The 19,304-nt window shown below is 67.7% G+C and overlaps 4 protein-coding genes across 5 annotated transcripts in view; 1 reads left to right on the plus strand and 3 right to left on the minus strand.

Annotated features, from left to right (window-relative positions):
* Window positions 1–154: 154 nt before the first annotated feature.
* Window positions 155–5,921, plus strand: PAK4 (p21 (RAC1) activated kinase 4). Its single transcript, XM_056510159.1, is given in 9 exon segments — window positions 155–414; window positions 1,686–1,820; window positions 1,822–2,163; window positions 2,678–3,061; window positions 3,355–3,488; window positions 3,576–3,702; window positions 4,035–4,160; window positions 4,983–5,117; window positions 5,192–5,921. Coding segments are annotated over 9 exon segments (1,740 nt in total). The 5' UTR covers window positions 155–213; the 3' UTR covers window positions 5,348–5,921.
* Window positions 5,922–6,020: 99 nt separating this feature from the next.
* On the minus strand, window positions 6,021–6,855 carry SYCN (syncollin). Its single transcript, XM_056510396.1, has one exon. The coding sequence runs from the start codon at window positions 6,824–6,826 to the stop codon at window positions 6,419–6,421; it is 408 nt and encodes a 135-aa protein (XP_056366371.1). The 5' UTR covers window positions 6,827–6,855; the 3' UTR covers window positions 6,021–6,418.
* A 2,191-nt stretch (window positions 6,856–9,046) lies between these two features.
* LRFN1 (leucine rich repeat and fibronectin type III domain containing 1) lies at window positions 9,047–16,810 on the minus strand. Of its 2 annotated transcripts, XM_056510137.1 has the most exons (4): window positions 16,723–16,810; window positions 13,574–13,621; window positions 10,919–12,296; window positions 9,047–10,455 (listed from the first exon to the last, which is right to left on the minus strand). In XM_056510137.1, the coding sequence occupies exons 3-4, from the start codon at window positions 12,280–12,282 to the stop codon at window positions 9,876–9,878; spliced, it is 1,944 nt and encodes a 647-aa protein (XP_056366112.1). In that variant the 5' UTR covers window positions 12,283–12,296; window positions 13,574–13,621; window positions 16,723–16,810; the 3' UTR covers window positions 9,047–9,875. The 2 variants fall into 2 exon arrangements, with proteins under 2 accessions (XP_056366112.1, XP_056366113.1); XM_056510138.1 differs by lacking the exon at window positions 16,723–16,810 and having other exon boundaries at window positions 13,574–13,623.
* Window positions 16,811–18,293: 1,483 nt separating this feature from the next.
* The window catches only part of ARHGAP35 (Rho GTPase activating protein 35), an 18,167-nt gene continuing 17,156 nt past the window's right edge, over window positions 18,294–19,304 (minus strand). Inside the window, exon 6 of the mRNA XM_056510858.1 lies at window positions 18,294–18,971. Coding sequence (XP_056366833.1) covers window positions 18,294–18,971 — 678 coding nt within the window. The remainder of the gene's footprint in view (window positions 18,972–19,304) is intronic.

Below are 19,304 nucleotides of genomic sequence, written 5' to 3' on the forward strand. Positions count from 1 at the left end.
CCCGTTCCCTGACCTGGTCCCGTTCCCACCCCTGACCCGGTTCTGGTCCCCTTCCCTGACCCGGTTCCGTTCCCATTCCCTGACCCTGACCCGGTTCTGGTTTCATTCCCTGACCTGGTTCCGTTCCCATTCCCTGACCCGGTGCTGGTCCCGTTCCCACCCCTGACCCGGTTCCGGTCCCGTTGCAGCGCCGCCGCCGGGCCGGGCCGGGCCATGTTCTCCAAGAAGAAGAAGCGCGTGGAGATCTCGGCGCCGTCCAACTTCGAGCACCGCGTGCACACGGGCTACGACGCGTCGGAGCAGCGCTTCACGGGGCTGCCGCGCCAGTGGCAGGGGCTGCTCGAGGAGTCGGCGCGGCGCCCCAAGCCCCTCGTGGACCCCGCCTGCATCACCCACATCCGCGGGGCCACCAAGGTGGGGCTGGTCTGGGGCTGGGAGCAGCGGAGTTTGGGGGTCGTTCGGTGTTTGGGGTTATGGGTGTGGTTCTGAACCCCGTTCTGGGCTCCTGGAGGAGGTGACGGGGCTCTCAGTGCTCTCGGGGTTGGGCTGGGGGAAGTTTGAGGGTCTTGGAACAACGGGAATTTGGGATCGTTCGGTATTTGGGGTTATGGGTGTGGTTCTGAACCCCGTTCTGGGCTCCTGGAGGAGCTGACAGGGCTCTCAGTGCTCTCGGGGTTGGGCTGGGGGAAGTTTGAGGGTCTTGGAACAACGGGAATTTGGGATCGTTCGGTATTGGGGGTTATGGGTGGGGAGGGTGTGGTTCTGAACCCTGTTCTGGGCTCTCAGTGCTCTTTGGGATTCAACTGGGGGCGGGTTGGGGGTCTTGGAACAACGGAAATTTGGGATCGTTCAATATTCGGGGGGTGTGGAGCGGGTAAGCGGGTGCTGGCCACTCTTGGGGCTCAAAAAGCCAAACTGGGTTGAATTTGGTGGTGAGGGGGTGGGAGCTGGGTCCTACTCCTTTCCTACCTCCCAGAAAGACAAACTGGGGCTCATGGACAGGGGGATTTTGGGATCGTGGGGCATGGAGCGGGGAGGTGGGGGCTCGTTCAGTTCCCGGGGTGGGTTTAGGGGAATTTGGGGTTATGGAGTATGTAAGGGGGTGGACATTCTTTGAGGTCAAACTGGGAGGAATTTGGGGGTCTTGGGGCAGGGACATGATAATTGGGTGCCTCAGGACAGGGAACCCCCAGAGGGACCCTTCCCCACACCTGGAGCCAGCCCACCCCATGGGAACTTGGGGTCGTTTGCACCTGATCTCTTCCCCGTTGTGTGTGTTCCCAGTTAAATCCCACATCCCCCTCCATTCCCACATTCCCCCATCCCCACATCCCCCCATTCCCACATTCCCCCATCCCCACATCCCCCCATTCCCACATCCCCCCATTCCCACATCCCCCCATTCCCACATCCCGCCAGTCCCACCTCAGTTCTGGTGTCCCCCAGCTCCCACCCCATCAAACACCCCGGTATTTTGGGACCCTCCCAGCGAGGTTGGGCTCCAATCCCTGGGGGGCACCCATGGTCATTTTGAGCCCCCTCAGCCAAGCCCCCTCCCCTCTGCCCATCCTGCCCTCCCTTGCAGCCATTCCATGTCATCTTTCTGTTGTTTTTTTTCTGTTGTTTTTTGTTGCCTTTTGTTGTTTTTTTCCCCCGTTTTCCCCGCGTGTGCCCCCTCCCCGCAGCCCATCGTGCGCGGCTCCAAAGGGCCCCAGGATGGGACCCCCGGGGGCCGGGACGGGGCGCTGGCCTGGCTCCTGGACGAGCTGGAGGCCGTGTCCGTGTCCCGCTCCAACTCCCTGCGCCGGGACAGCCCCCCGTGCGCCCCCCGGCCCCCCCCCGGAGAACGGGCTGGCCCCGGGAGCCCCCCGCCCGCGCCCGGAGCCCGCCCGGAGCCGCCGCCAGCCGAGCCCCCCGCCCCAGCCCAGAGCTGCGGCCGGGCCCCCTCCCCCTGCCCCCCACGCCCACCCCGGGGGCCGCCCCAAGTCCAGCGCGGCCGGAGAGGGGCCCCCGAAGCCCCCGGCCCGCGAGCAGCGCCCGCTCTCGGGGCCGGAGCTGCGGCCGCCGGACGCTCCCGGCGCGGGGCTGAAGACGGCGCCCGGACGCCCCTTCCACACCTTCCCCCGCGCCGACACCGACCCGGGCCGGGGCGGCGCTGCCCAGGTACAGCGGGGGGTCCTTCCTCGTCCCCCTCCTCCTCTCCCTGCTCTGCTTCCTCCTCCGGAGTGGGATCTCTGCTCCTCTTCCTCACAGCTTCCCGCGCTCCGCTGGGATCGGCAGCAGCTTCCTCCCCTGGGGTCGCATCCTTGGCTCTGGAGTGGTTTCCTCTTCTTCTTTCGCTTCCTCTTCCTTGCTCTGCTTCTCCCGTTCTTCCTCGGAAGCGGCTCCTCTGCTCCTCTTCCTCGCAGCTTCCCACAGTCGGGAGGTGCAGGCTGCCCTGCCCAGTGCTGCATCCTGGGCAGCAGAGCAGTTTCCTGTCCTCTTCCTCCTCGGGAGCAGCGTCTCTGCTCCTCTTCCTCACATCCACCAGCTCCACGCTTCCTTCCTGGTGCTGCGTCCGCGGCTCCAGAGTCTCTTCCTCGTCCCCTCTGTCACTCAGCCCTTCCTCCCGCCCCGCGCCCCCTCCGTTCCTGCGGGAATTCCGGGGGGCTGACGCCCCTCTCCGCTGTCCCCGCAGGCCGAGCAGCGCCCGGGCCGCCCGCAGGAGCGCGAGGCGACCCCCAACGGGCCGCTCCCCGCCGCGACCCCCGGCCCCCCGCGCCCCAAAGCCCCGGAGCCGCCGCCGCCGCCCCCCGGCCCCGCCGAGCCCCCGGCCCCGCGCGCCCCCGGCCCCGCGCCCGCGCCCGGCCCCCAGCGCGTGTCCCACGAGCAGTTCCGGGCGGCGCTGCAGATGGTCGTGGACCCCGGCGACCCCCGCACCTACCTGGACAACTTCATCAAGATCGGCGAGGGCTCCACGGGCGTGGTGTGCATCGCCACCGTGCGCGGCTCCGGCAAGCTCGTGGCCGTCAAGAAGATGGACCTGCGCAGGCAGCAGCGGCGCGAGCTGCTCTTCAACGAGGTGAGGGCAGGGGGGGTCCCTGGGGACCCCCGAGAGCCTCAGGGACCCTCGGGGGGGAACTTGGGGACCCCCAGGAGCCCCTTGGATCCCCTCAGGAGCCCCTCAGGACCCCTTGGATCCCCTTTGGGCCCCCTTGGATCCCCTCAGGAGCCCCTCAGGACCCCTTGGATTGCCTCAGGAGCCCCTTGGATCCCCTCGGGACCCCCTTGGTGACATCCCAGGGACCCTCCCCAGTGCCTTGGGGCCACATGGGACAGTTCCAGCGTCCCACGGCCGTGCCCCACTCCCCACAGGTGGTGATCATGCGGGACCACCAGCACGAGAACGTGGTGGAGATGTACAACAGTTACCTGGTGGGCGACGAGCTCTGGGTGGTCATGGAGTTCCTGGAGGGCGGCGCCCTGACTGACATTGTCACCCACACCAGGTGACCGGGGACGGGGCGGCACAGGGGGCGGGGAGGTGACAGGGAGGGGGCAGGGCAGTGACGGGGACGCTCTGCCGTCCCTGGCAGGATGTCGGAGGAGCAGATCGCCGCCGTGTGCCGCTCGGTGCTGCGCGCGCTCGCCGTGCTGCACGCCCAGGGCGTCATCCACCGCGACATCAAGAGCGACTCCATCCTGCTGACGCACGACGGGCGGGTAGGAGCGCGGGGAAATGCCCCCAGCCCTGCCCTGGGTCCACACAAACCCCCCCCAGCCCTGCCTTGGGTCCCTGGGGGTCCCACCCTCACCTGCCCTGGATCTGCACAAATCCCCCCAGCCCTGCCCTGGATCCCCACAAATGCCCCCAGCCCTGTCCTGGATCCCTGGGGATCCCCCCAGCCCTGCTCTGGATCCCCACAAATCCCTCCAGCCCTGCCCTGGACCCCTGGGGATCCCCCCCAGCCCTGCCCCGGATATCTGGGGATCCCCCCAGCCCTGCCCTGGACCCCTGGGGGTCCCACCCAGCCCTGCCCCGGCCCCGTCTGCAGGTGAAGCTCTCGGATTTCGGGTTCTGCGCCCAAGTGAACAAGGAGGTGCCGCGCCGCAAGTCCCTGGTGGGGACCCCGTACTGGATGGCGCCTGAGCTCATCTCCCGCCTGCCCTACGGCCCCGAGGTGGGGCGGGGGGCACTTTAGGGGGTCCTGGGGTGCATTAGGGGGTGTTTGGGGTGGGTTTCAGGGCGGTTTAGGGTGGGTGTGTGGGCACCACGCAAATCTCCTGCCTCCTCTACAACCCTGAGCTGTCCTGTGGGGCGGTTGGAATGGGTTTGAGGGTGCCCAGGGTGGGTTTGGGGAGAACAGGGTGGGTTTGGGATGGGTTTAGGGCTGCCCAGGATGGATTTGGGGAGCACAGGGTGGGTTTGGGATGGGTTTAGGGTTGCCCAGGATGGATTTGGGGAGCACAGGGTGGGTTTGGGATGGGTTTAGGGTTGCCCAGGATGGATTTGGGGAGCACAGGGTGGGTTTGGGGAGCACAGGGTGGGTTTGGGATGGGTTTAGGGCTGCCCAGGATGGATTTGGGGAGCACAGGGTGGGTTTGGGATGGGTTTAGGGTTGCCCAGGATGGATTTGGGGAGCACAGGGTGGGTTTGGGATGGGTTTAGGGCTGCCCAGGATGGATTTGGGGAGCACAGGGTGGGTTTGGGATGGGTTTAGGGTTGCCCAGGATGGATTTGGTGAGAACAGGGTGGGTTTGGGGAGCACAGGGTGGGTTTTGGATGGGTTTAGGGTTGCCCAGGATGGATTTGGGGAGCACAGGGTGGGTTTGGGATGGGTTTAGGGTTACCCAGGGTGGGTCTGGGGGTACCCAGCGTATGTTTGAGGGGCTCCAAGGGGCCTCTCCTGCAGAACCCCTCCCCATTCTGGAGGCTGTCTGTGTGGGCGGGGGGGCAGAGAGTGGGTTTGAGGGGCTCCTTGGGTGATCCTTCTTCCCCCCAGGTGGACATTTGGTCTCTGGGGGTGATGGTCATCGAGATGGTGGACGGGGAGCCCCCTTACTTCAACGAGCCCCCCCTCAAAGCCATGAAGCTGATCCGGGACAACCTCCCCCCCCGGCTCAAGAACGGCCACAAGGTAACTCGGGGGGGCTCCCCCAGTTTCTGGGGGGCCCCAGGGGGTGCCTGACCCCCCTCATGCCGTCCCCCCAGGTGTCCCCGTCGCTGAAGGGGTTCCTGGAGCGGATGCTGGTGCGGGACCCGGCGCAGCGGGCCAGCGCCCCGGAGCTGCTGCGCCACCCCTTCCTGGGGGTCGCGGGCCCCCCCGCCTGCATCGTGCCCCTCATGCGGCAGCACCGGCTGCGGTGAGACCCCCCCGCCCTGGGGGCCTCCTGGGCCCCTCCTGCTCCTCCTCCTCCTCCTCAGCAGCGCCCCCAAACTGGAGCGGGACCGGGATGATCCTAGGCCCCCCAACCTGTACTACTGAGCTGGGGACCCTACAGCGGAGATTTTGGAGGGAGGGGGTGTGGCTGCCATCCCAGAGGTTTGGGGGTGCAGGGCTCATCCTAGTCCCTCCTGCCTTTGGGACTCATTTTGGGGCATTTCCCCCCTTTTTTTTGTTTTTTTTTAAGCCTCTTCTTTACTACCCTCCTTGGGCACTGGGGGGTACAGCCCCCCCTTACATCTCCATGAGGGGGGGAGTCCCCAAAACTACAGCCCCCCCCTCCCCACCACACCACACTACTGATTGGGAGTGTGTCCCCCCCCGGGCCCTCCTCGCCTGTTTTTGTTGATTTTTGGGGGTTTTTTTTTGCTGGTTCCTTCCCCCTGGAACTCCGCCCTGCCCCCCCGGTTTTTGTTTTTTAACAAAGCGATATTTATACGGTTGGGTTTTGTACCGGGGGGACACGGGGCCCCCCCAAATTACACGTGTCCTTTTGGAGCCGCTGTGTGCTGTGTGGTTCTTTGGGGGGGGGGTACAGGTGGGGTGGGGGGCCATGGGGACACCCCTCCCCCAATAAAGGACCCCCCAGTCAGGAGCTGCTGCTGCCTCGGGGCTTTATTGGCGGCACAGGGGGCGAGGGGCGCGGCTCTGGTGGCCAGTGAGAGGCACAGGGGGCGAGGGGCGCGTCCACCTTGGCTCGGCTTGGCCCCCGACGGTGGATCTTGGCCAGCGCTGACTCTCGTTGACTTGTCTTGACCAGCGTTGGCTCATCTTGGCTCACGTCAGCATCCCTTGGCTAACTTGGGTGCGGTTTGGCTCCCGTTGGGGTGACCCGTGGCGACTCGGCCCATGTTGACTCGCTGACCCACAAGGCCGATGTTGATCCACAGCAGCTCTCGCTGCCCCTCACGGCACCTCCCATGTCCCGGTGTCACCCCCATGTCCCGGCGGCGTCACCCCGTCCCCGGCGCCGCCGCCCCGCCCCGCGCCGCCGCTCACTTGCAGGTGCAGTAGAAGCCGCGGATCTCATCGTTCCAGTTGCCGAACAAGCCCCGGCGCACCTCCTGCAGCCGCGGCACCGCGCCGGCGTTGAACTTCTTGGAGTTGCCCTTCTTGGCGCGGCGCGACCACACGGTCAGCTCGCACTTGGTGCCCACCACGAGCGAGGAGGCGCGGCCGGACCAGCCGCGGGGCATGTAGGGCATGTCGGTGCCCGGCAGCACCTCCAGCACCTCCCCGGCGCAGCACTGCTCGTAGTAGGGGCTGTTGTCGGCGTAGAGCTGCGCGCACAGCCGCGTGCCGTTGGTGGGGCGCAGGTCGGCGGCCGTGGGGCACTGCGCCTCCGCCCGCCCGGCCAGCGCGGCCACCGCGGCCACCAGCGTCACCAGCAGCGCCGACGCCATCGCCGTCACCTCCCAGGCCGGGCCGGGGCCGCCGCGGGTCGGTTATAGCCCGGCCCAAGGCCACGGGGCGGGGCCCACCTGGGACGGGACGCAGCGGTGGGGCAGCTCCCGGGAAGGGACACAGGTGTGGGGCGGGGGGGCTGCAGACACCCCCGGACATGGACACAGGTGTGGGGGGCTGCAGACACCCCCGGCCATGGGAAGGGACACAGGTGTGGGGGCTGCAGACACCCCCGGCCATGGGAAGGGACACAGGTGTGGGGCAGGGGGGCTGCAGACACCCCCGGCCATGGGAAGGGACACAGGTGTGGGGCAGGGGGGCTGCAGACACCCCCGGACATGGGAAGGGACACAGGTATGGGGGGGCTGCAGACACCCCCGGCCATGGACACAGGTGTGGGGGGGCTGCAGACACCCCCGGCCATGGACACAGGTATGGGGGGGCTGCAGACACCCCCGGACATGGGAAGGGACACAGGTATGGGGGGGCTGCAGACACCCCCGGCCATGGACACAGGTGTGGGGGGCTGCAGACACCCCCCGGCCATGGATACAGGTGTGGGGGCTGCAGACACCCCCGGCCATGGGAAGGGACGCAGGTGTGGGGGCTGCAGACACCCCCGGCCATGGACACAGGTGTGGGGGCTGCAGACACCCCCCGGCCATGGGAAGGGACACAGGTATGGGGGGGCTGCAGACACCCCCGGACACGGGAAGGGACACAGGTGTGGGGCGGGGGGCTGCAGACACCCCCGGCCATGGACACAGGTGTGGGGGGGCTGCAGACACCCCCGGCCATGGACACAGGTGTGGGGGGCTGCAGACACCCCCGGCCATGGGAAGGGACACAGGTGTGGGGGGGCTGCAGACACCCCCGGCCATGGACACAGGTGTGGGGGCTGCAGACACCCCCAGCCATGGGAAGGGACACAGGTGTGGGGGCTGCAGACACCCCCGGACATGGACACAGGTGTGGGGCGGGGGGGCTGCAGACACCCCCGGCCATGGGAAGGGACACAGGTGTGGGGGGCTGCAGACACCCCCGGCCATGGACACAGGTATGGGGGGGCTGCAGACACCCCCGGACATGGACACAGGTGTGGGGGCTGCAGACACCCCCAGCCATGGGAAGGGACACAGGTGTGGGGCGGGGGGGCTGCAGACACCCCCGGCCATGGGAAGGGACACAGGTGTGGGGCAGGGGGGCTGCAGACACCCCCGGACATGGACACAGGTGTGGGGCGGGGGGGCTGCAGACACCCCCGGCCATGGGAAGGGACACAGGTGTGCGGGAACCTCCCCCTGGCAGCGCCCTCTGGGAGGGGGGAGCCAGGACCCCCCAGCTCTGCCGCCCCCCACAGCGATTGGGGACCCCCAAAGTCTGCAGCCCCCACGGGACGGGTCCAGGTGCTGGGGCTGCTCACAGGAGGGGCCTCAGGTGTTGGGGACCCCCCACCCAGAGGGGGCTGCAGGTGTTCTGTCCCCCCCCACCTGGGAATGGACACAGGTGACCCCCCCGGGCCCCCCCCGCGGCCTCGGGGAGGGGCGGGGCCCAAGGCCGAGTGCTCCGTATGCAAATGAGGGCACAATTAGCCGGGCCTTTTTCTGTTGGCCCCGCCCCCCTATTTGCATATTAAGGATCCCGTCCTGGCGGTGGTCATGGCAACCACAGGGGGCGGGGCTTGGCGCCTCATTAGCATAGCGCTAGCCCGCCCACATTGCGGGGCTGGGGGGGAACAGACGGGGTGGGACCCCCGCGAAATGAACCCCAGGAAATGAACCCCCCCAAAAAAGACAGAGAAGAACCCAGGAAACGACCCCCCCCCCAAAAAAAAGACAGAGGGGAACCCAGGAAACGACCCCCCCTCCCAAAAAAGAGAGAGGAGACCCCAGGAAATGACCCCCCCAGAAAAAAGACAGAGGGGACCCCAGGAAATGAACCCCCCAAAAAAAAGACAGAGGGGACCCCAGGAAATGACCCCCCCAAAATAAGACAGAGGGGACCCCAGGAAATGACCGCCCCCCCAAAAAGACAAAGGTGACCCCCGGCAGAGCCCAGCCCGCCCCCCGTTCACACTCGTGTTTCTGCCCCGGGGGGGCCACAGGTTTTTAATGTAAAAACTCGTGTTAAACACTGCGGGGGGGCCCGGGGGGGGCGGCTGGTGGGGGGGGGCGGTTGGGGGTGGGGAGGGGATGGGGAGGAGCTGAGACATTGGGGGGGGATGGGTCTGGGAGGGAAATGGGGGGACTGGGGGAGCCCCCCCAGGGTTATCCAGACCAGCCAGATAGGAACCCCCGGGTCGAGTTGGGAGGGGCAGAGGCCACGGGGGGGGACACACGGGGGGTCCCCCGCCATCCGGGGGGGGCCCCTCTTTTGCCTCCCCCTCCCCACGAGGGGTTTTTTTTTTGGGGGGGGGGCTGCGGGTCTCGTGTCATCTGTGCAGAGATGTCGGGGGCGTGCGCGGGGCCCCCCCGGCCCGGCCGAAGGCACCGCGGGGGGGGCGGGCCGGGCACGCGCGTGGGGCGGGGGGCACACGGATGTTGGGGCGCACACACAAGTCCCAAGTGCGCATCTCGGGGGGGGGGAGGGCGGGGAAGGGGACACGCGTGGGGGGGAACACACGCGAGTCCCGGGCGAGTGTCCGGCTTTTGGGGGCGGGGGGGGGGGCCACAGGTGTCCGGACACGCCAGGTGCGACTCGGGGCGCACGTGAGTCCCCGCGGGGGGGCGGTGGCTGTCGCGGTCCCTGTCGCGATCCCCACGCGGGATTTTCCGGGGGACAGGTTTGCATACAGGTACCCCCAGGGCGGAGGGGGGGACACCTGGGGGGTTCCCAGTGGCACCCACGGGGGATCCCAAATGGGTCCGGGGGGGGCACCCGGGCGAGTTTTGGCGCTCCCGGGACGCCCCCCCCCTCCAAGAGCCGCCCGGGGGAGTCCCGAGGGGGGTCCCGGGAGGGTCCGGGGGGGTCCAACCACCGCCCCCCGCCCTCCGGAGGATTCCCCCGATCCGGGAGGGGCCGGGGGGGGGGATTTGCCACCGCCCCCCCTCACACGGTGCTCTCCAGCATCCAGTGGGTGCTGCCGAAGGAGGGGCGCAGGGGGGGCCCCAGCGGGGTCCCCTCGGGCGCGTCCAGCCGCGGCAGGGACCCGTGGCGCCGCGGCCGCGCCCGCCGGGGGTAGCTGTGGCTGGGGAACAACGCCCGCGCCCCCCCGGCCGCGGGACCCCCCCCGGGCGCGGGCGGCGGCAGCGGCGGCAGCGGCGGCAGCTCGGGGGTCTCGGCGGGCCGGGGGCCGCCGTTGGTCTGCGAGCAGACGCTGGTGAGCGCGGGCGGGGGGCGCCGCGCCCCCGCCGCCTTCCAGCGCGCCGTCAGGATGAGGATGAAGACGAGCACGGAGGCGGCGATGGCGGCGCCGATGACGATGATGACGGTGCCCCCCAAGAAGTGGGGCCGGGGGGGCGCGGCGCAGCCCGGGGGGGCGGCGGCCGTGGCGAAGGAGACGCAGCCGAGCGGGCGGGGGGCGGCGGGGGGGTCCCCGACCACGCGCAGCGCGGACACGCAGAGCTCGTACAGGCGGCCCGGAGCCAGATCCCGCAGCACGAAGGTGCGGCTGGAGGGGGGCAACAACCTGGGGAGGGGGCGAGGGGGAGTCGGGGGGGGAGGCGAGACCCCGGCACCCCCCTTTCGCTCCCCCCCCGGGCCCAGGACCCCTCAAACACGCGCCAGAGACCCCCAGGATTGCCCAAACGCTTCCGGATTCCCCCCCCGAACACTCCCCAGAGACCCCCCAGGACACCCCGACTGCCCCTCGGACCTCCCCAGGGACCCCCCGAAGCCCCCCAGACATCCGGAATTGCCTCGATACCCCCACATCCCCTCTGAGCCACCCCAGAACCCCCCGTACCCACCCGACCATCCTCCCCCAGAGCGCTCCACGATACACAAACCCTTCCCAAAACCCCCCCAGTTACCAAGATCCCCCATACCCCATCGGAGCCCCCCCGTCAGACCACTCTGGAGCCCCACAAGTCTCCACCAGAACCTCCCCCGGACCCTCCCCAGCCGCCCCGGGGACGCGCCCCGGCCCCCACCTGTAGACGAGCGCGTCGTCGGCCGAGCTGTTGTACTGGATCTGCACCATGCGCACGCCGGGCACGTGGCGCTGCGGCAGCCAGCGGATGCGCGCCGAGGACCCGGTCACCTCGGCCGCCACCACCCGCCGCTCCCCGGGCCCCCCCCAGGTGTCATTGCCGCCCGCCTGCGCCATGTCCGAGGGCCCGGGCCCCGCCTCGGCCGCCGCGCCGTCCCCGTCCCCGTCCCGCGCCCGCGGCACCGGCAGCGGCACCACCACCACCTCGACGCGCGCCGCCGCCTCGCCCGCCGCGTTGGCGGCCACGCAGGTGAAGCCGCCGTGGTCGCGCAGCGTGGCCACGCGCAGCTCCAGCGAGCCGTCGGCGCCCACCGAGCGGCGGGAGCCGTTCTGCACCAGGCGCCCGTCGGGGCCCAGCCAGTGCAGCGCGGGCGGCGGGTCCCCGACGGCGGCGCAGCCCAGGCGCAGCGGCTGCCCCTCGGTGACGGCGGGCGGGTGCGCGGCGGCCGCGGTGACGGCGGGGGCGCGGCAGGTCAGCTCCTCCTCGGGCACGGCGCCCAGCAGCCGCCCGGCCAGCGGCGCGGGCGTGGCGCAGGTCTCCAGGCGGCCGGGCTGGGCCGCGCGGCGCAGCCACAGCAGCTCGCAGTTGCAGTGCAGCGGGTTCCCCCCGGCCGCCAGCGCCGGCCCCGGCGGCCCCGGCACCGGCGGCAGCGCCCGCAGCCGGTTGGCGGTCAGGTCCAGGCGGGCGAGGCGCGGCAGCCGCGCCACGGCGCCGGCGGGGACGCGCTCCAGCAGGTTGTGGTCCAGCGTCAGCGTGGCCAGGCTGCCCATGGCGGCCACGGCGTCCCAGGGCAGCGCGGGCAGGTTGTTGTGCGACAGGTCCAGGTCCTCCACGGTGGCGGCGAAGGCGGCGAAGGCGGCGGCGTCGATGGCGGCCAGCTGGTTGTTGGCCAGGATGAGGTGGCGCAGGCTCGCCAGCCCGCGCAGCTGCGGCCCGCTGAGCGCCGGCAGCCGGTTCCCGTCCAGGTGCAGCGCCCGCAGAGCGCGCAGGTCGGCGAAGGCGCCGGGGGCGAGGCGGCGCAGCCCGTTCCGCGACAGCGTCAGGTGCACCAGGCTGCTCATGTTGGCGAAGTCGGCGCGGCCCACGGCGCCGATGAAGTTGTCGGCGAGGCGCAGCTCGACGGCGGCGCGGTCCAGGCTGGGCGGCACCGCCAGCAGCCCGGTGCGGGCGCACAGCAGCGTGGGGCTGGGCGCGGCCGCGGGGCACAGGCAGCGCGGGGGGCAGCGCGGCGACGGCGGCGGCACCGGGACCCCCGCGCCCGACACGGCCCCCAGCACCACCAGCGGCACCAGCAGCTTCGCCATCGCCCCGGCCGCGCCTGCGGGGAGCGGGGAGAAACGGGGAGAAACGAGGAGAAACGGGGGGTCACGGGGCGGGCGGAGCCCGGCAGAGCCCACCGGGTCCCATCGGAGCTGCCAGGCCCCGCCGGATCCCATCCCATCACCAGGGTCCCGTCAGATCTCCCCAGATCCCGCCAGGTTTCCCTGGATCCCATCCCCTGGGGTTCCACTGGATCCCCGTGCGGTGCCAGGAGATCCCTGGGATCCCGTGAGCTCCCACTGGATTCCATCGGATCCCACTGGGTCACATCAGCTCCCAATTGATCCCATCGGATCCCACTGGGTCCCATCGGATCCCACTGGATCCCATCAGCTCCCACTGGGTCCCATTGAATTCCATCAGCTCCCACTGGATCCCATCGGATCCCACTGGGTCCCATCGGATCCCACTGGATCCCATCAGTTCCCAGTGGGTCCCATCAGCTCCCACTGGATCCCATCAGCTCCCACTGGGTCCCATCGGATCCCACTGGATCCCATCAGCTCCCACTGGGTCCCATCGGATCCCACTGGATCCCATCAGCTCCCACTGGGTCCCATCAGCTCCCACTGGATCCCATCAGTTCCCAGTGGGTCCCATCAGCTCCCACTGGATCCCATCGGATCCCACTGGATCCCATCAGCTCCCAATTGATCCCATCAGTTCCCTCCCACTGGGTCCCAATGGATCCCATCGGATCCCACTGGATCCCAGTAGCTCCCACTGGGTCCCATCAGCTCCCACTGGACCCCCCACACGATCCTGGATCCCGTCTGGCCCAGGGGATCCCGTCAGATCCTCGGGGTCACCCCAGACCCACCGGATCCACACAGCACCAGATCCCAGGGACACCAGTGAGATCCCAGTGGATCCCAGGGACACCAGTGAGATCCCAGTGACACCAGTCAGATCCCAGTGAGACCAGTGAGATCCCAGTGAGATCCCAGTGACACCAGTCAGATCCCAGTCAGATCCCAGTGAGACCAGTGAGATCCCAGTGAGACCAGTGAGATCCCAGTGAGATCCCAGGGACACCAGTGAACCCAGTGAGATCCCAGTGAGATCCCAGGGACACCAGTGAACCCAGTGAGATCCCAGGGACACCAGTGAACCCAGTGAGATCCCAGTGATCCCAGTGATCCCAGTGACAACAGTGATCCCAGTGAGGTCCCAGTGAGACCAGTGAGATCCCAGTGAAATCCCAGTGAGATCTCAGTGACACCAGTGATCCCAGTGACCCCAGTGAGATCCCAGTTATCCCAGTGATCCCATTACCTCCTCTCAGGGCTCCATGTTCCTCCTGTCCTGGTGTCACCGCAGGGCCTGTGGGGACAGGGGACAGGCCAGTATGGACCAGTACAGACCAGTACAGGCTACATATCCACCAGCACGGATCATTATAGACCCGTATCCAGCAGTACAAACCAGTAGGGACCAGTACAGATTCACACCCACCAGTATGGACCGGTACAGACCAGTCCAGCAGCACACGGCCCAGTACGGCCCAGTACAGCCCCACACAGCCCAGTATGGCCAAATCCAGCCCAGTATGGCCAAATCCAGCCCAGTTCAGCCCAGTCCAGCCTAGTCCAGCCCAGTCCAGCCCAGTTCAGCCCAGTCCAGCCCAGTTGAGCCTAGTTCAGGCCAGTCCAGCCCAGTTCAGCCCAGTCCAGCCCAGTTCAGCCCAGTTCAGGCCAGTCCAGCCTAATCCAGCCCAGTCCAGCCCAGTTGAGCCTAGTTCAGCCCAGTCCAGCCCAGTCCAGCCTAGTCCAGCCCAGTTCAGCCCAGTTCAGCCCAGTTCAGCCCAGTCCAGCCTAGTCCAGCCCAGTTCAGCCCAGTTCAGCCCAGTCCAGCCCAGTCCAGCCTAGTCCAGCCCAGTCCAGCCCAGTCCAGCCCAATCCAGCCTAGTCCAGCCCAGCTGAGCCTAGTTCAGCCCAGTCCAGCCCAGTCCAGCCCAGTCCAGCCCAGTCCAGCCCAATCCAGCCTAGTCCAGCCCAGCTGAGCCTAGTTCAGCCCAGTCCAGCCCAGTTCAGCCCAGTTCAGCCCAGTCCAGCCCAGTATTCCCTGCGCACACCCCACAGTGTCCATTCCAGGTTAACATGGCCCTGCACAGCCCAGTATGGCCCAGCATGTCCCAGTATGGAGCAGTTCAGGAGAGCACAGCCCAGTACGGGCCCAGTTCAGACCAGTACAGTGCAGCACCACCCAGTAAAGATCAGTACATCCCAGTATGGCCCATCATGGCCCAGTATGGCCCAGTACAGGACAGCACATCCCAGTATATCCCAGTATGGCCCAGTACATCCCAGTATGGCCCAGTACAGGACAGCACATCCCAGTACATCCCAGTATGGCCCATCATGGCCCAGTACAGGACAGCACATCCCAGTGCATCCCAGTATGGGCCACCACAACCCATAACAAGCTGATAAAGCCACAGCACAGCCCAGCATGACCCAGTGCATCCCAGTACATCCCAGTGTATCCCAGCACTGCCCAGTATATCCCAGCATGGTCCAGTACATCCCAACATGGCTCAGTACATCCCAGCATAGCCCAGTGCATCCCAGTATATCCCAGTGCATCCCAGCATGGCCCAGTACACCCCTGCATGGCCCAGTACATCCTAGTATGGCCCAGAACAGGACAGCACATCCCAGTACATCCCAGTATGACCCAGTACAGCCCAGTACAGAACAGCACATCCCAGTACATCCCAGTATGACCCAGTATGGCCCAGTACAGAACAGCACATCCCAGTACATCCCAGTATATCGCAGCACAGCCCAGTATATCCCAGCATAGCCCAGTACATCCCAGTATGGCCCAGTACATGCTAGTGCATCTCAGTGCATCCCAGTGCATGTCAGTGAATCCCAGTACATGCCAGTGCATCCCAGTGCATGTCAGTGAATCCCTGTACATCCCAGTATGGCCCAGTACATCCCAATACATCCCAGTATGGCCCAGTACATGCTAGTGCATCCCAGTGCATCCCAGTACATCCCAGTGCATCCCAGTGCATTCCAGTGCATCCCAGTACATGCCAGTGCATCCCAGTGCATGTCAGTGAATCCCTGTACATCCCAGTATGGCCCAGTACATCCCAGTACATCCCAGTATATCCCAGCACAGCCCAGTATATCCCAGCATAGCCGAGTACATCCTAGTATGGCCCAGTACATGCTAGTGCATCCCAGTGCATCCCAGCACATCTCAGTGCATCCCAGTGCATTCCAGTGCATGCCAGTGCATCCCAGTACATCCCAGTGCATCCCAGTACATCCTAGTGCATCCCAATGCATCCCAGTATGGCCCAGTGCATCCCAGTGCATCCCAGTGCATTCCAGCATGGCCCAGTGCATCCCAGCATGGCCCAGTGCATCCCAGTGCATCCCAGTGCATTCCAGTGCATTCCAGCATGGCCCAGTACATCCCTGCATGGCTCAGTGCATCCCAGTATGGTCCAGTACATGCCGGTGCATCCCAGTACATCCCAGTGCATCCCAGTGCATCCCAGCATGGCCAAGTGCATCCCAGTATGGCCCAGTACATCCCAGTGCATCCCCGCATGGCACAGTACGTGCCAGTATGGCCCCATACATCCCAATACATCCCAATGTATCCCAGTGCATCCCAGTATGGCACAGTGCATGCCAGTACATCCCAATGCATCCCAGTACATCCCAGTACATCCCAGTATGGCCCAGTGCATGCCAGTACATCCCAATGCATCCCTGCATCCCAGTGCATCCCAGTATGGTCCCAGTGTCATCCCAGTATGGTCCCAGTGCATCCCAGTACATCCCAATGCATCCCAGTGCATCCCAGTGCATCCCAGTGCATCATCCCAGTACATCCCAGTGCATCCCAGTGCATCCCAGTATGAGCACAGTGCATCCCAGTATCATCCCAGTGCATCCCAGTACATCCCAGTATGATCCCAGTATCATCCCAGTCATCCCAGTATGATCGCAGTGTGTCCCAGTGCATCCCAGTACATCCCAGTGCATCCCAGCATGGCCCAGTGCATCCCAGTGCATCCCAGTGCATGCCAGTGCATCCCAGTACATCCCAGTGCATCCCAGTACATCCCAATGCATCCTAGTGCATCCCAGTATGGCCCAGTGCATCCCAATACATCCCCGCATGGCTCAGTGCATCCCAGTATGGCCCAGTACATCCTAGTGCATGCCAGTGCATCCCAGTATGGCCCAGTTCATCCCAGTACATCCCAGCATGGCCCAGTGCATCCCAGTATGGCCCAGTACATTCTAGTGCATGCCAGTGCATCCCAGCACATCCCAGCATGGCCCAGTCCCCCTCATTCCACTCCAGTCCCCCCAGTGCCCCCAGTCCCCCCAGTGCCCCCAGTCCCCCCAGTGCCCCCAGTCCCCCCAGTCCCCCCAGTGCCCCGCCGGTACCTGGGGGGGCTCAGCCCCCGGCCGCTCCCATCGCTGCTCCGGGGGGGGAGGGGGCGTCGGGCCTCGCCCTACCGGGGGGGCATCGGGGGGGGAACCGGGGAGGGGGCGGGGGGACCGGGGAGGGGCGGGGGGGAACGGGAACCGGGCCCGGCGGCACCGGGGAGGGGGAGAGGCGGCGGGGGGGAACCGGGATGGGGCGGGGGGAACCGGGATGCGGGGACGGGAACCGGGATGGGGCGGGGGGAACCGGGGCTGGACCGGGGATCCGGGATGGATCCGGGAATGGATCCGGGGATGGATCCGGGGAGGGATCCGGGGATGGGAACCGGGGATGGAGGGAGGGATGCGGGATGCGGATCCGGGGAGGAATCCGGGGATGGATCGGGGAGGGATCGGGGATGGATCGGGGATGGATCCGGGGATGGATCCGGGGTGCGGGAGGGTCCCGGGAGCGGCCGCCGGGCCGGGGATGCAGCCGGTCCCTGCGCAGCCCCGGACCCGCCGCCCCCGTGCGGCCCCGGTGCGGCCCCGGTGCGGCCCCGGAGAGGCCCCGGTGCGGCCCCGGAGAGGCCCCGGTGAGGCCCCGGTGAGGCCCCGTTAGGCCCCGGTGAGGCCGCGGCCGCCGCTCGGAGCCGCAGAACCGGCGGGGCGGGGCCGGGCGGGGCCGGGGCGGGGCCGGGAGGGGCCGGGAGGGGCGGGGCCTGGGGGGAGCGCGGGCACCGGGATGGACACACGGACACGGGGATGGACACAGGATGGACACAGGGACCCGGGGAGGGATTCACGGATGGACACAGGGATGGACCACAGACACGGGGATGGAAACACGGACACGGGGATGGACATACGGACACACGGATGGACACAGGATGGACACATGGACACAGGGACGGACACACGGACACAGGATGGACACACGGACACAGGGATGGACACACGGACACAGGGATGGACATACGGATGGACACACGGACACGGGGATGGGAACAAGGATGGACACACGGACACAGGGATGGACACACGGACACACGGACGGACACACGGACACGGGGATGGACACACGGACACGGGGACGGACACAGGGACAGAGCCACAGACCCTCCCAGTCCATGCGACCCCCTCGCGTGTCCCCCAGTTCTCCCCCAGCCCCTCCCTGACACCCCCCGGGCCCTTCCCACCGACACACGGACACACGGACACACGGACAGACGGACATCAGGGTGCACTGGACACGCACTGGAAACACACTGGGACGTGGGGACACTGGGCCGGGGACAGTGGGACGCACTGGAGACACTTGGGGACATTGGGGACACTGGGGACACTGAGGGACATTGGGGACACTGAGGGACATTGGGGACAATGGAGGACACTGGGGGACACTGGGGACATTGGGGACATATGGGGACTTGGGGGACACTGGGGGACACTTGGGGACATTGGGGACAATGAGGGACATTGGGGGACACTGGGGACACTGGGGGCAATGAGGGACATTGGGGGACACTGGGGACACTGGGGGACACTTGGGGACAATGAGGGACAATGAGGGACACTGGGGACACTGGGGGCTAACAGGCTCCGCCCCCAGGCCCCGCCCCCGGCGCGGCCAGCGCAAGGCGGGGGCGTGGCCACAGGAAGGGCGTGGCCTCGCTGAGTGACGGTTGCCGGAGGAGGCGTGACCGGCACCGCGCAGCCGAGGCTCCGCCCCCACCGCGCCCGCGCGCCCGTTCGGGGTCTCCCATTGGTCGCCGCTCTCGGTGGGAGTGGCCTCCAGGGGGCCCCGGCGCCGCTCCGCCCTCCCATTGGCGCATTGGCGGCGGCGCCGTGACGCAGTGACGCAGCGTGCGCGTCGTGCGCGCTGACGTTGCGCGGCGGCGGCGGCGGCGGCGGTGGTGAGTGAGGGGCGGCCGCGACCCCCGGGAGCCCCGGCAGCCCCGGGCCCGCGCGGATCCTCCCCGGCACCCCCGGGACGGGACCCCCCGCGCCCTGCGGGCCCCCCCGCGCTCCCCGGGCCTCCCCCGGCCCTTCCCGGGCCCGGCCCCAGCGGCTGGAGCTGGCCGCGGCACCGCTGGGCCTGCGCCCCGCGCTGAGGGGAGAACCGGGGGCAGGGAGCGTGCTGAGGGGCCGGGAGAGCCCTGCGCCGGTGGGGGGATACGGGGGGGTCCCTGCGCCGCCGGGGGGTCCCTGTGCCTGGGCGGGGGGGGCTGGTCCGGCTCGGGAGCGTCCCCGGTCGCTTTTGGGGAGCCCTGCCACCGTGAGGGGTCCCTGTCCGTTTTGGGGGTGGTCCCTGTCGCTTTTGGGGGTCCTTGCCCGTTTTGGGGATGGTCCCGTGTCGCTTTTGGGGGTCCTTGCCCGTTCTGGGGGTGGTCCCCGGTCGCTTTTGGGGTTCCCTGTCACCAGGATGGATCCCTGTCCGTTTTGGGGGTTGTCCCTGGTCCCCTCTGGGGGTCGCTTGTCCCTGGTGGGGGCGGGTCCCTGTCGCTCCCTGAGGGAGGGTCCTTGCTCCATTGTCGGTCCCTTTTTGGGGGTCCCTGTCACCCCGGGATGCGGGGGGGTGGTCTCTGTCCCGCGGGGCTCCC

The sequence above is a fragment of the Oenanthe melanoleuca genome, chromosome 25 (assembly GCF_029582105.1).
Source record: "Oenanthe melanoleuca isolate GR-GAL-2019-014 chromosome 25, OMel1.0, whole genome shotgun sequence".
In the NCBI taxonomy this organism is placed as follows: Eukaryota; Metazoa; Chordata; class Aves; order Passeriformes; family Muscicapidae; genus Oenanthe; species Oenanthe melanoleuca.

Bases quoted from the DNA above. Each gene is read 5' to 3' on its own strand.
- SYCN (XM_056510396.1), bottom strand. From the start codon at position 6,826: ATGGCGTCGGCGCTGCTGGTGACGCTGGTGGCCGCGGTGGCCGCGCTG.
- LRFN1 (XM_056510137.1), bottom strand. From the start codon at position 12,282: ATGGCGAAGCTGCTGGTGCCGCTGGTGGTGCTGGGGGCCGTGTCGGGC. The intron at 10,456-10,918 runs GTGGGGGCCGGG...CCCCCTCCCCAG, and splicing joins GACGACGCGCTCGTCTACAG to GTTGTTGCCCCCCTCCAGCC.